The sequence below is a fragment of the Dromiciops gliroides genome, chromosome 3, assembly GCF_019393635.1.
Source record: "Dromiciops gliroides isolate mDroGli1 chromosome 3, mDroGli1.pri, whole genome shotgun sequence".
Lineage (NCBI taxonomy): Eukaryota > Metazoa > Chordata > Mammalia > Microbiotheria > Microbiotheriidae > Dromiciops > Dromiciops gliroides.
Window position 1 is genome coordinate 336,937,941 of NC_057863.1, and position 16,564 is coordinate 336,954,504.

The following is a 16,564-nucleotide window of genomic DNA, read 5'->3' on the forward strand; positions in this document are numbered from 1 at the left end:
CCATCTGTCTATTCATCTATCCATCCATCCATTCATCCATCTATCTATCTACCTATTCATCCATCCATCATCTATCTTATCCATCCATCCATCTTTCCATCCATTCATCCACCCAGCCACCCACCTACCTATCTGTTTATTTATCTGGCATGATAGAAAGCTGCTAAAAATAAACTCACTAATTTTGATATTAAAATCCTACTGGGGGCAACTAGGTAGCACAGTGGATAAAGCACTAGCCCTGGATTCAGGAGGACCTGAGTTCAAATCCGGCCTCAGACACCTGACACTTACTAGCTGTGTGACCCTGGGCAAGTTACTTAACCGTCATTGCCTCACCAAAAAAAAAATCCTACTAGATCCATGATAAAAGTCCCTGCTCCAGATCAAGTTGCCCCTGTTGCTTTTTATAAGGGGTGAGCTTGTTTTGAATAGCATGACATTTAATTCTGTGGGATCATAGCAAGCATTCAGGGAAGCAGGTATCCACTTTTCAATTAAGACTTGTGGGAAAGAATGAAGCACACACAGAGGTGCCAGAAGTGACCTGACACAAAACAGAGCTGATCCTGTGATTTTAGGACCCACGGCTGTGGTTTTCCTGTCTTCAGAGAAAGCATTTGCTGAACATGCTCCAGATTCTTGTGGTTTACTGAAAAGACTGTGGGGATTGGTGGCCCAGAAAATAGAGGCATCCGGCCATGACCTTGTAGCTCCCTCCCTCTTCTACATCATGTCACTAGTTTTAGTCATTTATTTAATTAATGAATTAAAAAATTAATGATGCTTAAATTGTTGTGTTGGACATCTTGAGTTGCCATAATAGATTGTACCAGGTCTGAAGAAAACAACTGGTTTGAGGCCTAAGACTCGTGCAGCCAAAAATGAAAATTTGTCCTTCCGAATCTACAGGGTATCTTATCCAGAGCAAGGATGACAGCTCCATTTTTGACTCAATTTCTTGGAAGAACCAGGAGATCTATTGAGAAAGGATATCATGTCCCATTGGGAAGCCCAGTCTTCATAGGTCTTCTCCTCCATAATTAACCTCTACCTATGTCAAGGGCACCCCATCAGTGGGTTAAGGTAGAATACGCACTAATAGAAGAGAAATGAAGCAGACTTCTGAACAACACGGAACTCAACAGGCAGCACTTTTTCCACTCACTATTCTTACTCACTTTAGCATGCTGCTTGGCACATAGTAGGTAGCTAAGAAGTGTATTTTTTATTCATTCATTTATTCATTCAGGTATCAGAGGTTGCATGCTCTGCTTACGCTTCTTCATAGGCATAACCAGAATGGGGTAATAAAAACTGCTATCTGTGTGCCTCATGGTCTTCCAATGACCCCTACACTTGAGGGAGATTTAATATTGGGCAGGCCCAGAAGGAAAGGGGCTGACATTGCAGGTCACTGGAAGAGAAAGAAGAGATGGGATACATACCCTGTTTACTCACAATTGGAATTTGCTTTGTCTCCTTCTGCCTTCCTTCCATCAACTGTTAGAACTGCTTTTGCCCCAAGTAAAACCATTCCTTCTTATACCTCTACTTTTCTGCTACCCCACATTTATGTCAAATATTCCCTAAAGCATGTCCAGAACAGTTAGAGAATTTGGATGGTGGCCTTACCCTAACAAAACCAATGGAAATTGGTATGAGAGGGGGAAGCTAGGTGGCATGGTGGATAAAGCACTGGCCCTGGATTCAGGAGGACCTGAATTCAAATCTGACCTCAGACACTTGACACTTACTAGCTGTGTGACCCTGGGCAAGTCACTTAACCCTCATTGCCCGCCCCCCCCCAAAAAAAAACAATAAAGAAATTGGTATGAAAGGATGGGCTAAGATTAGGAAGAAATATTTATTGGCTATAGCATTTGGGGGGAGGATAATTCAGCCTAGAGAAGGGGAACCTCAAGAAGAACCACTAAAGGTAGAATACTAGACTTGGAAGCAGAAAAGTCCTGGATTCTAATTCTAGGTATGGTGATTAATAGCTTAATGTCTTTAGGCAAGTCTTTTAACCTATCGGGGCTCAGTGTTTGCATCTTTAAAAAATGAGATTGGCTCAGTGACATTTTAGGCCCTTTTCAGCTCTAAATCTATGATCCCCCCAGAAGCACCCACAATTCCAGAAGTACTGAAGAAGTAAGCTGACTTAACAATACTCTGTCACAGCCCTGATAAGCTTGTCTTGAACCTCTACTGTACTTCCTCTGACTTGATTACTTGAATCCAGGGCTGGTGCCTTATCCACTGTGCTACCTAGCTGCCCTCTGACTTGATTACTTAATGCTTATGGGGTGCAGATTTCTACATGGGCAGCTTGGCCTCAGTTTTCCCATGCTAACTGAGGCCAGTCTCCTTAAGGACAATTCCTTCAAAGCACATGTCCTGACAGATGCAGGTTCAATGCTACCTCCCCTGGCTACAGATGCTGCAGCCACCACAGCCCATCTCCCTGACATATGGTTGAAAAGTTCTCATTGTTAGCAAAGTCTTCATGTTGAACCATACCATGCCTCCCTATAACTTCTGGAGCACCTAGTTTTCTTCCTAGTTCTGCTTTCTGGGGCCCCTCCTCTCTCTTCCGCATGATATTGTTTCAAATATTTGGAGATTACCGTAATGTCCCTTGCTCCCCCAAGTCTTATCTTCTGCATACTGAATATCTCTGGTTTCATTGGCCAGTCATCCTGAAAGATGGTTTCCAGATGCCTCCACATTCTGATTGTCCTCTCCTGGATCCTTTCTTATTTGTCAATGTCTCCTAAAATGTGGCACCCAGATTTGAACAAAGAACTCCAAACATGGTCTGTCCAGCTCACAGTAGAAAGAAACTAATGACCTCCCGTGAGCTGGACACTCATTCCTATTAACAGAGGCTATCCATTCCTTGTTTGTACCTTGTCAAGCCTGCATTCTTTTCTAAAGACTCACAAACCATCTGCCTTTAATCCATTCTGGAGTTTTGCCAGCCATGCTGCTATTCTTCCCCTCCCCCTACCCCCACCCCCACTCACTCCTTATGAAAATTGGGCCACTTGCCCTTGTGGCCCCTCCCCCTTTCTCAGTGATTCCTTAAAGATGTCTTCAAATGAGCTTTTGTGAAAAAAGAAGGAAGAGACTTAGTAGTCTGTGTTGTTGCAGAGGGCAGTAGCAGTGGTTGAGAGCTGTGAGAAGCAGGCAATGGCTCGACAGAAGGAAAAATTTTCCAACATTTAGAGCTATCCAATCATGGAAGTGGCTTCAGGGAGTGAGGTCTCCATTACTGTAAGTGTTCAAGGGGAAGCTGCATGATTATTCATCAAGGACGCTTCAGAGAGACACGTTTCCATTGGGTCAGAATGTGATGGTGACTAGGAGATGACATCTGTCATTTTCTTCAGCACATGGATAAATGATGCATTTGGGCCAGGAAACTTGAACTGACTTAGAAGGGACCAGATACTTAGCCAGTGACCTAGCTCCCCACCTCCATTGAGGAGGAAACAAAAAGAATGAATTACTGAGGTAGCATGAAGGGTTTGGTTTGGCTCTGAGGAAAAAAATTTCATAGAGTAGGAACTGTCAGATACAGGGATGGGTGAATGAGGTTGTAGAAAGCCCTTATGGGAAAAGCTTTTGAAAGTCAAAATGACTTCTCATCTCTCCGGGATCCTGCCCAAACACAGGATATTAGATGAGATCATCCCAAGAGCTTTTCCAAACCCATGTGTTCCTTAAAGTTTTGTGACTGCAGTTTAGTCCCATCGATCATTTGGTGGTGGCCATGGTGGTGATAAATAAGAAGATGAAGAAGGAAATCAAAGAAATAAGGTGACCATAAAGAAGATTTAATAATTTCTAAGTTTGTTGGAACAGAACAAAATTTTGTGGTCCACATTCTTATTGTAAACATGGAACATTCTAAAAACTTTTATCTCTGGACTGCCCTAAGGGACAGCTGATAAGCATTAGCAGTATACATTGCTTGCTTTCCTTGCCTCCCATAAATAAATAAGTAAGTAAGTAAGTAAATAAATAAATAAATATATATACATATACACACACATACACATATATGTGCATATATACATATGTGCATGTATATGTGTATATACATACATGTGTGAGCATGTTTATCCACACCTACATACATACACACATGTATACACATGTAGACATAGACATAGTAGTTTACATAGCATCTAGGCTCTCCCAAAGAATTGGTGGAGGAAGTTAGGGAAGCATGTTCCCACTCTGCTAGGTGGCATAGTGGATAGAACACCAGACCTGGAGTCAGGAACACCTGAGTTCAAATGTGACCTCAGATACTTACTAGCCATGTGACTCTGGACAAGACACATAACCCTGTTTGCCTCAGTTTCCTCATCTGTAAAAGGAGCTGCAGAAGAAAATAACAAAGCATTCCAGTATCTTTGCCAAGAGAATCACAAATAGGGTCACAAAGAGTCAGACACGACTGAACAACAACAAAAACTTGGGCAAGTTGCTCAACCTTCCTGGAATTCATTTTCCTCATCTGTGACATGAAGGAGCTGGGCTAGGTCTTCTCTGAGGTCCCATTCAGATCTAATCCTATGATACTGTGGTCAGCTCAGCTGAGTTCACACAGACACATCACCAGTTGGCTGCTTGGATGAAGCTTCTTGGCCATATCGGGTCACAAAGATCATCTATCCACTAAGGCAGAAAGGAGCTGCAATCTTCAGTGCTGAAGAGGATAACTACATAGATCTTTGAAGTCCTGCTAGTTATAATTAATAGTCACCAGTCACAATTCTTTTGATCCACTATGGTGTTTATACACACACACACACACATATGATATATATGTATATGCACATATCCAGAGGCAGTATGGTAAAATGCAAAAGTGCCAGACTTAGCATCACAATTCTTGTTGTTGTTCAGTCACTTCAGTTGTGTCCAAATCTTTGTGACCCCATTTGGGGTTTTCTTGAAAGATACTGGAGTGGTTTTGCCATTTCCTCCTCTAGCTCATTTTACAGATGAGGAAACTGAGGTAAACAGGGTTAAATGATTTGCCCAGGGTCATGTAGCTAGAAAATGTCTGAGGCAAAATTTGAACGCATATTTTCTGGACTCTGACATCACAATACCAGGGTTCAAATCTTGGTTCTCTCATTGACTAGCTATGTGACCATGGGCAAATCACTCGAAGTCTTTGAGCCTGTTTCATTGCCTGTTAAATGGTGGCTTAGCTCTCTAGATTATTGTGAGAAAAATTTTTTAAATCTTAAAGAAGGGGGCAACTAGGTGGCACAGTGGATAAAGCACTGGCCCTGGATTCTGGAGTACCTGAGTTCAAATTGGGCCTCAGACACTTGACACTTAACTAGCTGTGTGACCCTGGGCAAGTCACTTAACCCCCATTGCCCCGCAAAAATAAAAATAAAAATAATAAATCTTAAAGAATATATTATCTGGAGAGTCCATTGCCAGAAGATCTGGGTTCCATTGTATATATTCCCCCTCCCATCTCCTCCTCTTCCAAATTCATTGTAGATTCAATTGGACTGGCTGTCTTTGCTATCAGGTTGGGGCTGCTTCTCTGGGGAACCTTGGAGTTCCTCCAGAGAGGGATTCAGTCAGTCAACAAGCATTTATTTAGTGCCTACTATGTGTCAGGTATTGTACAAAGCACTGGAGTTGCAAAGAAAGGGAATACTACAGTCCCTGCTCCCAAGGATCTTATATTCTAGTAGGGGTGGGGAGATAGGGAGAGAAACAAAATGCAAATAACTATGTATATACAGAATAGAAAAAAGAGATTAGATAAATGGACCCTGCTTGAGGTAGAAAGGTAGAATATTTGTCCTTGGCCTAAGGCTTCCTTCTTATTATATACTATACCATCGTAGGGTCACTATTTCTGGATAATTCAGCTAAGCCAAATAACACTCAATATTCCATTTTACTGCCACTCTCTCCCTGAGCCCCCCAGACATGCCTCCTACCAGTGCTCTGACTCTGCCTCCTTCTTTTCTCTCCCTCTCTCCATCCCCATAAACACCTCAGACTATGAGCGATCTCAGGGTATTTCTTTCCCAGAATTGTCCCATGGAGTCTCAGTTGATGGAAACCTCATTGGCCATCTCACGCAACTCATCCCTGAAAAAGAGTTCCTTCTACAGCATGCCAGAGAGAAGGTCCTTTGCGTGAAGCCCTCCTGTGAGGCAGAATGACCCACCAAGGCCACTTTTAGAAGAGCTGATCGTGAGGCTTTTTCCCCTTTTTCTCTCCCTTTGATGGAGCTTAAATCTGCCTCTGGGGAGCTCCCCTCCTTGATGGGTGCTCTGCCCTCCGGCAGTAAAGAGAACATCATGAGTACATTTACAAAGACAAGAATCCTCCTAAAACTCAAATTTGGTCAAATTGAGACGAATCTGGGTTTCTAAAAGTACGTCTGCCTTGCAATCAGCCCAACCAGTGAGCTTCAGAAACATAAGTGTTAACTTTTCGATGGGCCTAATCAGCCCACCAAGCAACTATACCCCCCTACTTAACTGTCAATTAAGGAACTACTGATAGGCTCACACAAACCAGAGGGTCAGGACATAAAGAAGATAGTTGTAGTGCGTTAAATGTGTTTAATTACATAAGCAGATTATCAATGGAAAATATCAGAGGAAGTTGACCCAATAATATAACTGGGGTGTGGGGGGGAGTTCTTATTATAATGTATTAATGATATTTGTATGATTATAAATCTAGAGATGAAGGGAACTTCAGAAGTTATCTAATCCAATAACTCCTCCGTATTATTGTTGTTCAGTCATTTCAGTCACATCCGACTCTTTGTGACCCCTTTTGGGGTTTCCTGGGCAAAGATACAGGAGTGGTTTGCCATTTCCTTCTCCAACCCCTTTTACAGATGAGGAAACTGAGGCAAACAGGGTTAAGTGACTTGCCCAGGGTCATAGAGCTAGTGTCTGAGACTGGACTTGAACTCAAGTTTTCCTGAATCCAGGACAGGCATTCTATCTTCTGTGCCACCTAGCGGCCCTTATGTATTACAAATGGGGAAATTGAGGCCAAGGGAGATCAAATGACTTGCTCTCAAGGTCACATAGACCCTAAGAGTCAGAGGTAGGATTTGAACCCAAGCCCTCTCTTGGGCTATTTTGAAACAACCTTGGCTGGGGCAGGCTGATATTCAGGTTAATTCTATGTTGACTATCTTCATTTAATAGAAATTTTCCCTTTGTGTGTGGGCTATTTGGATTTTTATTTTTATTTTTGCTTTTTGGCTGTTCCCTAACTGAGTGCTTCTTAGGGATACCATAGCCCTTTTCATCTTTAAAAAAAATACTTTTGATATAATGAAATATCTTCATACCCAAATGATTTGCTCATTTCAAGCAATATATTCAGTTCAGTGACATTAAGACACAATGGAACCATTTGGTGTTCATTGTAATGGGATTTGACCCTCCATATAATATATGCACATATTAGATTTGATTAGATTACATTGCATTGTATTTTCTTCCCCTGTGTATTCTCTCTCCAAACCCCTCAATTGTGAGGAGGGAACACATAATGAAATCTCCTGGTCTGCGGATTACATGAAACAGTTGTTGGGTAGTAAAGAATTCAGCTAATGGGCACAGGCCTCAGAAAGTGAACAAATGCATTCAGGTGGGCAGAAAAGTGGCAAGTGAGTTCTAATGTGGGCAAAAGCAAGGCATGGTGTCTAAGGGGAAATAATTGGAGCTCTCTTTAGAAGATGAAGAGCTGTGAATTATTGATTGTGACCTAGGAAAGGGAGGTGGGAGCCACCCGGAGGGCACGAGTCCAATAGTCTCTCCTAGCCCACGACCCTTAGGGCTGCTGTTGGCAACAGCACAGGGGGCTGCGTGGACTTAAGCTTTTTATGTCAGCCCTTATTTTCCTATGGAAATCAAGCCGGCTTCTCATTATGAGAGCAGAGACCTTCCTCCTGCCTTCTCTCTAAATCCCCCTCTTTTTTCTGACTTCTTTCTTGGATTTTTAAGATGCCCATGTCTCTTGGGCAGGTAATTGTTGGGCCAGAAATGCAGCCACTTTGCCTTTCAACGAGGTCACCACTTTCCAAAAGGCATGCCAATTAACTAACAAGAGGGAGGGAGAGGTAGGCCACCGGAGCCGGGAAGGGCTCTGAGTGGGCCAGCCACTTAGGTGGGGATTATTTAGAGCTAATTGAGTGGAAAGAAAAAAGCAAAGTAGGTTGATTGAAAGTTGAATGCCCTGTGGATAGCTTGTGTTTCATTATCCGATCATGTGGTTCAGCCCCTGGTTTCTGCCCTGACCAAGTTCCTTCCAAGTTGCTTTTTCCAAGTAGAATCAAAGAATCAACATATTTTGGAGACTGCATTTTGCATTCCATTTCGGCCTGAGCAAAGGAGCAGAAGACCCCATGCCAATATTAGGGAAGGGTATCACTGGGTGCAAGGTACTAAGCTAGCACTTCTCAGTCTGGTGAAATGAGAAGATAATGACAAAGGAAAGGAGAAATACAGAGCATCTGAAAGCTCCCTCTACCAACACAAGTAGCTACCCCCAAGACTCATCTTCCTGAGTTCAAATCTGGCCTCAGACACTTACTAGCTGTGTGACCTGGAACCCTGTTTGCCTCAGTTTCCTCATCTGTCAAATGAGCTGGGGAGAGGAAATGACAAATCACTGCAGTATCTTTGCCAAGAAAACCCCAAACTGGGTCACCAAGAGTCAGCCATGACTCAACAACAACAAATGAAGGGATTAGAGTATATTATCTCTAAGGTCTTTTTTTATCCTGTGAGTCCCATTTTCCTTTTCTCTGTCCAGATAGGGCTGGAAAGGTAAATTCAGTTTTATAATGAAGGTAAGTAAGCCCCCATCCTCAAGGTGAAGAGAGCCACTCAGTACTGACTATTTTATCAAGTCCCTACTGTGAATACAACCCTTTAGTTGGGACAAAGCAGAAGCGCTATGGAATCATTCATATTACTCACATTTAGGGAAAGTTGCAGGTTTTCCAGCCCCTGGGCAGCTGAGCCATTTTCTTTCTTCTAAGAGCTAGCAGATAGCAAGCCAGCCTCAGAGCCAGAAAGAGCTGGGTTCATGCCCTGCCTCTTAGACATGGGCTGTGTGACCCTGAACAAGTCACTTAACTTCTCAGTGCTCTAGGCCAAAGCTTCTTAAACTCTGGGTCGGTGGCATAATTGAATGTGGTTGTCATGAAAAATTTGGCAGTAAATGTTTTATTTGTAGACTATTTTATATACCTATATGCCTGGGGTCACATGAAAATTTCTCTGGTGAAAAGGGGTCACAAATGGAAAAAGTTTATGATGCCCTGCTTTAGGCAACTAAAGCAGAAAAGGGGAAAGTCTGATTTAGTGGAGTATTTCCTCATTCAGGAAAAGCAGTGAAGTCACAGGTCCTTAAAAATTGGGAACTCTAACTTACTCTGACCCCCAAATAATTCTCCAAAACCTTGACTACACTCCGGATCCTCATTTTTAGGGTCTCCCAGGTTATTTTTGCTACAGTGACATTCACAATCCCCCAAAGACACCATTTAATAATAGCTACAATGTCTAACATTTATATAGCACTTACTATGTGCTGAGTGCTTACAAATATTATCTCCTTTGGTCCTCACAACCACCCTAGGAGGTAGGTTCTTTTATTATCCCTATCTTACAGCAGAGGAAACTGAGGAAAATAGGGTTAAGTGACTTACCTAGGACAACACAGCTAGTAAGTGTCTAAGATCAGATTTAAATTCAGATCTTCCTGACTCCAGATCCTGTGCTCTATCCACTCTGCTTAAAATGGTTACAAAAAGAAAGACAGAAGATCTTCAAAACCTGTTGACCTCACTTCATTTTTAGAAGCTAGAGGTCATGGTAGATAGAACACTGAAGTTAGGATTAGGAAGACCCGAGTGTGAATCCTGCTTCAGACACTGCACTAGTGTGGAACTGTGGACAAGTCATTTAACCACACTCATTACCTCATTTGTTAAGATGGTAATAACAAGAACATCTACCTTAGGGTCATGGGGAGGATCAAATGAGATAGTCTTTGTAAAGAACTTTACAAACCTTGAAGTACTATAGGAATACTAGATCTTATTGTGACTGTTTTCAACGTTAGACTCTATGACTCTTTTTCCATACATAGACATTTCTTTACAGCTTTGATCATTTGCTGGAATAAGGATGTTTAAAGAAGCAGAATCATGGAAGAGAAAGGGCCCTTCATTTGGAATCAAAAGACTTGGGTGCTAATCTTGGCTCTGATACTTACCAGCTCCCTGACTTATAATGGGACAATTCACTCCAGCTCTCTAAAGTAAAATTGTTTGCTTTTTGGATTTTTTTTTTGCCATACAAAGGGTACATTTACAACCTCTTTTTTTCCCCCACAGGGAAAATGTGGGGAATTGGTTTTCAATGTGCTATAGATTGGTGAGTGGTGATTTATAGGTTTCTCTCATGTGGCTGAATTCCTTGTTAAACTCTGATTTTATTATCCTTGGTAACAGACTCCTTTTCCTGCGAAAAGGAAGAAGGACCTGACAAAGCAGGGAATGTTCCGAGCATCAACCTGCCCGCCTTCTGCTCTATTGGCAATGCAGCCCCAGAATCCAACATCTGGGTTGTAGCAAGGTCCACCTCTGTGACATACATGTTGCTGGGTCTTTTCACTTTATCATTCTGAAGTGACACCTAGTATAAGATCTCATAACAGAGCTCTGTGTGAAATCTAACTAACAGAGTTAACTAGGCCTACCCAACTGGGGCTTTGCACCAGCATGCCAAGTTTATTGAGCATCAATATCTCTTGAAGTCCTTAGCGGCACAGAAACAATAGAGTCAAGTACAAATAGTTGAGACAAGTTACTTTGACAGTATACCTGACCAAGTCCCTTTCTTGAATAATACCCCTGCTCCCATTCAATGAAGTACACAGTAAATCACCTGCCCTAGCACACTTGGTAATATTTGCCCAATTTGCCCAAAATTCCTATTCCTTCCTCTTTTACTGCTGTTTCTCTACTTATTTGTCCTTTAGTATATCCTTGGCACCCACACAAAGGGGGTTGTAGCTCCACCCCAGTGTTGCACTGGTACAGCTGAGAGTAAGGAGTTCTGTTCCTGCCTTTAACTTACTGTGAAATTAATTAGCTTGGGAATTTCCTTCAATCCTTCCATGCCTCGGTATGCTGATCAGTAAAATGGATCCAACATACCTGCTTCAACAACAGCAACAACGAACCCTTACAGAGTGGTTTCAAGGATAAAATGAGGCAGTAGAAGTGTAGCTACCTTGGAAAAACGTTGTGTTGCGTGATTATAAAGTGAGGGGGTTTTGTATTCATTCATTCAAGATGCATTCCCATGTCTTTTATGTTCAGATTACTGTGCAAAGGGCCATGGGGATATGGAAGAGAACAACAGTAAGATGTGGTTCCTGTGTCCCCCCCCACACACACACACACATTCTAGTGGAAGGAGCAGAAGCGTGTATGGGGGGTTAAGGACTGAAGTCCAAAGGGAAGACTAATTAGCAAATTCCTTAGGTAGAACAATGTTGATATTTCTGTTCCCAGCTCTTCTCACTTATTTGTTTGAACTAAGGTCTTTTATCTCTTCATTAGAGTCATTAGTACCTTTCAGTAAATGTTATAATAAAACCATAGCCAACAGAGCCCTGCTTGGGAAATAGGTTGTTCTGGAAAGTCATATTTTCTAGACAGTTGAAGAGTTTACCCTTTTAAATACCAACACTTATTGTAAACATTTATAGATGGAAATCATCCTAAAATTACATGCTTATCTCTCCCTTAAATGTGTAGTTTAACCTTTTCTTGATGACTCAAGGTCAGCATTATGAATAGTAATTACTTAATTACTATCCCGTCCTATAAATAGGATGAAAATAGAATCATATTCTCAGGGCTTATAAAGGTGTATACCAAATGACCCCAGACCACTTTGCTTTATATGTTTTTTGTTTGCTTTTTATTGTGTTTTTGTCACCTTATGGCAATTCAATGTAGTGCAGTAAACATTTATTGAGTGAAGCGAGCCCTGGGCTAGACACAGACTATATATGTGGTACAGTAGAAAGAACACTGACTATAGCATTAAAAAGTTTGGATTCAACAGACTCCCACTGCCCTGACTCCCAACTCCGGATGAGGCTGGATGATCTATGGGACATCATGCAACTTTGCTAGCCCTCAGTTTCTTCATCTATAAAAATGAGGGTGTTGGGTAGATGACCTGTGAGGTTCCTTCCAGCTAGCTCTAGATCTATAATACTGTGAAAGTTAAATTAAGGCATGGCTCCTGCCTTCAGAGGACTTACAGTCTAATAGGGGAATTAGGCACTAGGGCAGATAATCACGTTCAGGGTGCCATCATCTTCCTTCCTTGTGGTTGCATTCTGCTCTCTGACTCTGACTTGGATCTGACCCTCCAACTCCTGCTCTGGTCTTCAGTTTACCATTTACATTCACCCCAGATCCATATGCTGCTCTCCATGCAGGAAAATGGGATAATAAATCACCCCTTGTCCCACTTGTGTTTCCAAATCTGGTACAGTGGATCACTTAGTGATTGAGGATCCAGGAAAAAAAAACAATTTCCTTAATAAAAAGCTATCCAATAATCCCCAAGTAAAAGCAGTCCAGGAAGGGATAGATAATTAAAAGTCACTAGAAATTTTATTTTAATTTTGAATTTTAATATATTTATTTTTTTCCAATTACATGTAAAAACATTTTAACTTTTGAGTTCCAAATTCTATCTCATCCTCTCTTGCTTCCCACCTCATTGAGAAGGCAAGTAATTTGATATAGGTTTACATGTGGCACCATATAAACATATTTCCGCATTAGTCATGTTGTGGGGAAGAACACAGACAGAAAAAAAAAAACAAGAAGAAAGTGAAAAAAACAGTATGATTTGATCTGCATTCAGACTCCATCAGTTATTTCTCTGGAGGTGGATAGGATTTTTAATCACAGGTCCTTCAAAATTGTCTTGGATCTTTGTATTACTGGAAATAGCCAAATCATTCACAGTTGATGACCATACAATCTTGCTGTTTTGTGTAAAATGTTCTCCTGGTTGTACTCATTTCACTTTGCACCATTTCATGTAAGTCTTTCCAGGTTTTTCTGAAATCTGCCTGCTCATCATTTCTTATAGCATAGTAGTATTCCATCACAATCATATACCACAGCTTGTTCAACCATTCCCCAATTTATAGGCATCCTCTCAATTTCCAATTCTTTGCCAACACAAAAAGAGATGTTATGAATATTTTTGCACATATAGGTCCTTTTCCTTATTTAAAATCTCTTTGGTATACAGACCTAGTACAAAGGGCATGCATAGTTTTATAGCCCTTTGGGCATAGTTTCAAATTGCTCTCCAGAATGGTTGAACTATTTCACAACTCCACCAACAATTAGTGTCCCAATATTCCTATATCCCCTAAAACATTTGTCTTTTTTCCTTTTCTGTCATATTAGCTAATCTAACAGGTGTGAGGTGGTTCCTCAGAGTTATTTTAATTCATATTTCTATAATCAATAGTGATTTAGATAATTTTTCATGTGACTATAGTCACTTAACCCCAATTGCCTCACCAACGGAAGGAAGGAAGGAAGGAAGGAAGGAAGGAAGGAAGAAAGAAAGAAAGAAAGAAAGAAAGAAAGAAAGAAAGAAAGAAAGAAAGAAAGAAAGAAAGAAAGAAAGAAAGAAAGAAAGAAAGAAAGAAAAAGAAAGAAAGAAAGAAAGAAAGAAAGAAAGAGAGAGAGAGAAAGAAAGAAAAAGAAAGAAAGAAGACCTTGAATTGTTTGAGTTAACTTTATCCAGGTAGACTGTTCTAGGAGCCAAATATGGGCCCTTTGGTCTAGGAAGATATATAGCCAGTTTTTAGATTTGGGCAGGGAGCTCCCAAGACCCCAGGGAACTTCCTTACTAATTGTTTTTAAAATGCCAGTGAGTCTCATCTCTCAAATGTAGAAAGAACTGAGTCAAATTTTCAAGAATACAAATCATTTCCCAATTGATCAATGGTCAAAGGATATGAACAGGTTCTTTCTTTCTTTCTTTCTTTCTTTCTTTCTTTCTTTCTTTCTTTCTTTCTTTCTTTCTTTCTTTCTTTCTTTCTTTCTTTCTTTCTTTTTTGGTGAGGCAATTGGGGTTAACTGACTTGCCCAGTGTCACACAGCTAGTAAGTGTCAAGTGTCTAAGGCCAGATTTGAACTCAGGTCCTCCTGAATCCAGGGCTGATGCTCTATCCACTGTGCCACCTAGCTGCCCCCTTCTTCATTGTTTCTTGACTCACAATAGCCCCTGTTGGTGTTGTGCATGTGTGAAGTTGATTCAAATCTCACCACTTTCACTAGCCTTTTGATTGACAACACTAATCGTCGGACAACACTCTCTGATGTGTGTTGTTTTCCCTTTCTAGAATGTCAGCCCCTTGAGGGCAGGGACTGCTTTGCTTTTTGCATTTGCATCCCCAGTGCTGAACACAGTGCTTGATGCACAGTTAGAGCCTAATCAATACTTTTGAATATGTTTATTTATTAGAGAATTACCAAGAAAAGTACTATGTGATTTCTGAAGGGAATGTTCATTACCCGTTGATTGTAGGGATAAGGGAGCTGAGAAAGGATCAAGACAGATCTGCTCAGATGCACCTGATGGTACAGTGGTGGAGTACGGGGCCAGGCGTCAGGAAGTTGCTATTGTTCAGTCGTGCCTGTCTCTTTGTGAACTTGTTTGGGGTTTTCTTGGCAAAGATACTGGAGTGGTTTGCCATTTCCTTCTTCAGCTCATTTTATAGATGAGGAAACGGAGACAAACAGGGTTAAGTGACTTGCCCAGGGTCACACAACTAGTAAGTTTCTGAGGCCAGATTTGAACTCACAAAGATGAGTTTTCCTGACTCCAGGCCTGGCACTCTGTGCACTATAGTGTCACCTAGCTGCCCAAGAGTCAGGAAGACCTGAGTTCAAATTCAACCTCAGGCAGTTACTAGCTATGTGAAGCAAGTCACTTAGTCACATCCATCCTCAATTTCCTCATCTAGAAAGAGCAACGACTTCCCTGGGTGGTTGGGAGGACCAATAATAGATGCATAGCACTTTGTAAATCTTGGGCTGCCACATAAATACTAGCTGTTCTGATAGCTAGAATTTCATCTCTTAAGATTCCACCATTCTTGGTAAGCATTCTAAATTATACGAATGGTGCTTTCCCCAAAGGTGACAGCAGAGTTGGACGCCTGGAATGAGGACCTGCTGAGACAAATGAATGACTTCAACACCGAGGACCTGACCCTGGCAGAACAGCGGTTACAGCGTCACACGGAGAGGAAGCTGGCCATGAACAACATGACCTTTGAAGTCATCCAGCAGGGCCAGGATCTGCACCAGTACATTATGGAGGTCCAAGCCTCAGGTAAGACCCTCAACAGCCCCATGGCTGGGCTCAGAACTAGGAAAAGGAAGAATAATAATGGTAATTTTGCCCATTTGTCTCACTAGGGCCCATTTTACAAATACTCTTGCATCTATCAATTAGCTTAAAGAACTTTTTATTTTGTTTTTTCCACCCCTATAAACATCGAAAGGAAAGGCATGGATTATCTATGAAAAAGGTTCAAAAGAAGTCATTATCTACTTCTTGGGGTTTTTGTGAGAAAAACACTTGTAAACATCACAGTGCTGCATAAACGTGCTGTAATTATTATTATCTCCTTATTTTTCATTAAAAGAAAAAACAAGGCCCAGAGAAAAGTAAATTGACTTGCCCAAGCTCATTCAGCTGGGCTATGACAAAGGTCGGATTAGAACCCAGATCTCTTCATGTTCATCTCAGGGATTTAGCCCACTAAACTATACTTCCTCCTTACACAGATTATGATCATGGTGGCATTTGAGAGTAGAAAATAGGTAGGCAATCTTAACTCCAGAGGAATAAAAGTAAAATATACCTCTCTCCATTTTGGAAAAAAGGATGCCAATTGAGGAATATGTTGTCAAGGAATATGTGGCCAAGTTTTTCTTCTTTGTCAATCAGGAAACAAATATTTATTAAACGCTTATATGGACTAGCCACTGTGCTAAGCACTAGAAATAGAAAAAAAGGCAAAAACACTGTGTTGTTGTTCTTGAGTCTTTTCAGTCATGTCTTACTCTTTGGGACTCCATTTAGGGTTTTCTTAGCAAAGATATTTGCCCTTTCCTTCTCTAGCTCATTTTACAGATGAGGAAACTGAGTTAAGTGACTTGCCCAGGGTAATATAGCTAGTAAGTTTCTGAAGGCAGATTTGAAACCAGGTCTTCCTGACCTCAGGCCCAGCTATCTCTCTATCTCTCTATCTATGAGATACATAATTTCTAAGGGCAGGCACTGGGGTATAGATGAGAGGTGAAAGACAGCATGACTTGGGAATGCCTCCTACAGAAGATAGGATTTGAGTTGAATTTTGACAGGAGACAGGAAAGCTGAAAGATGGTAGTTAGAAGGAA

General features: G+C 41.3%; 1 protein-coding gene across 11 annotated transcripts in view; it reads left to right on the plus strand.

The window, feature by feature from the left end:
- KALRN (kalirin RhoGEF kinase) overlaps nt 1-16,564 on the plus strand; it is a 991,119-nt gene that overhangs the window by 544,991 nt on the left and 429,564 nt on the right. For all 11 annotated transcript variants that reach the window (XM_043992602.1, XM_043992601.1, XM_043992603.1 and 8 more), the window contains one exon: nt 15,296-15,491. In XM_043992602.1, coding sequence (XP_043848537.1) covers nt 15,296-15,491 — 196 coding nt within the window. The remainder of the gene's footprint in view (nt 1-15,295; nt 15,492-16,564) is intronic.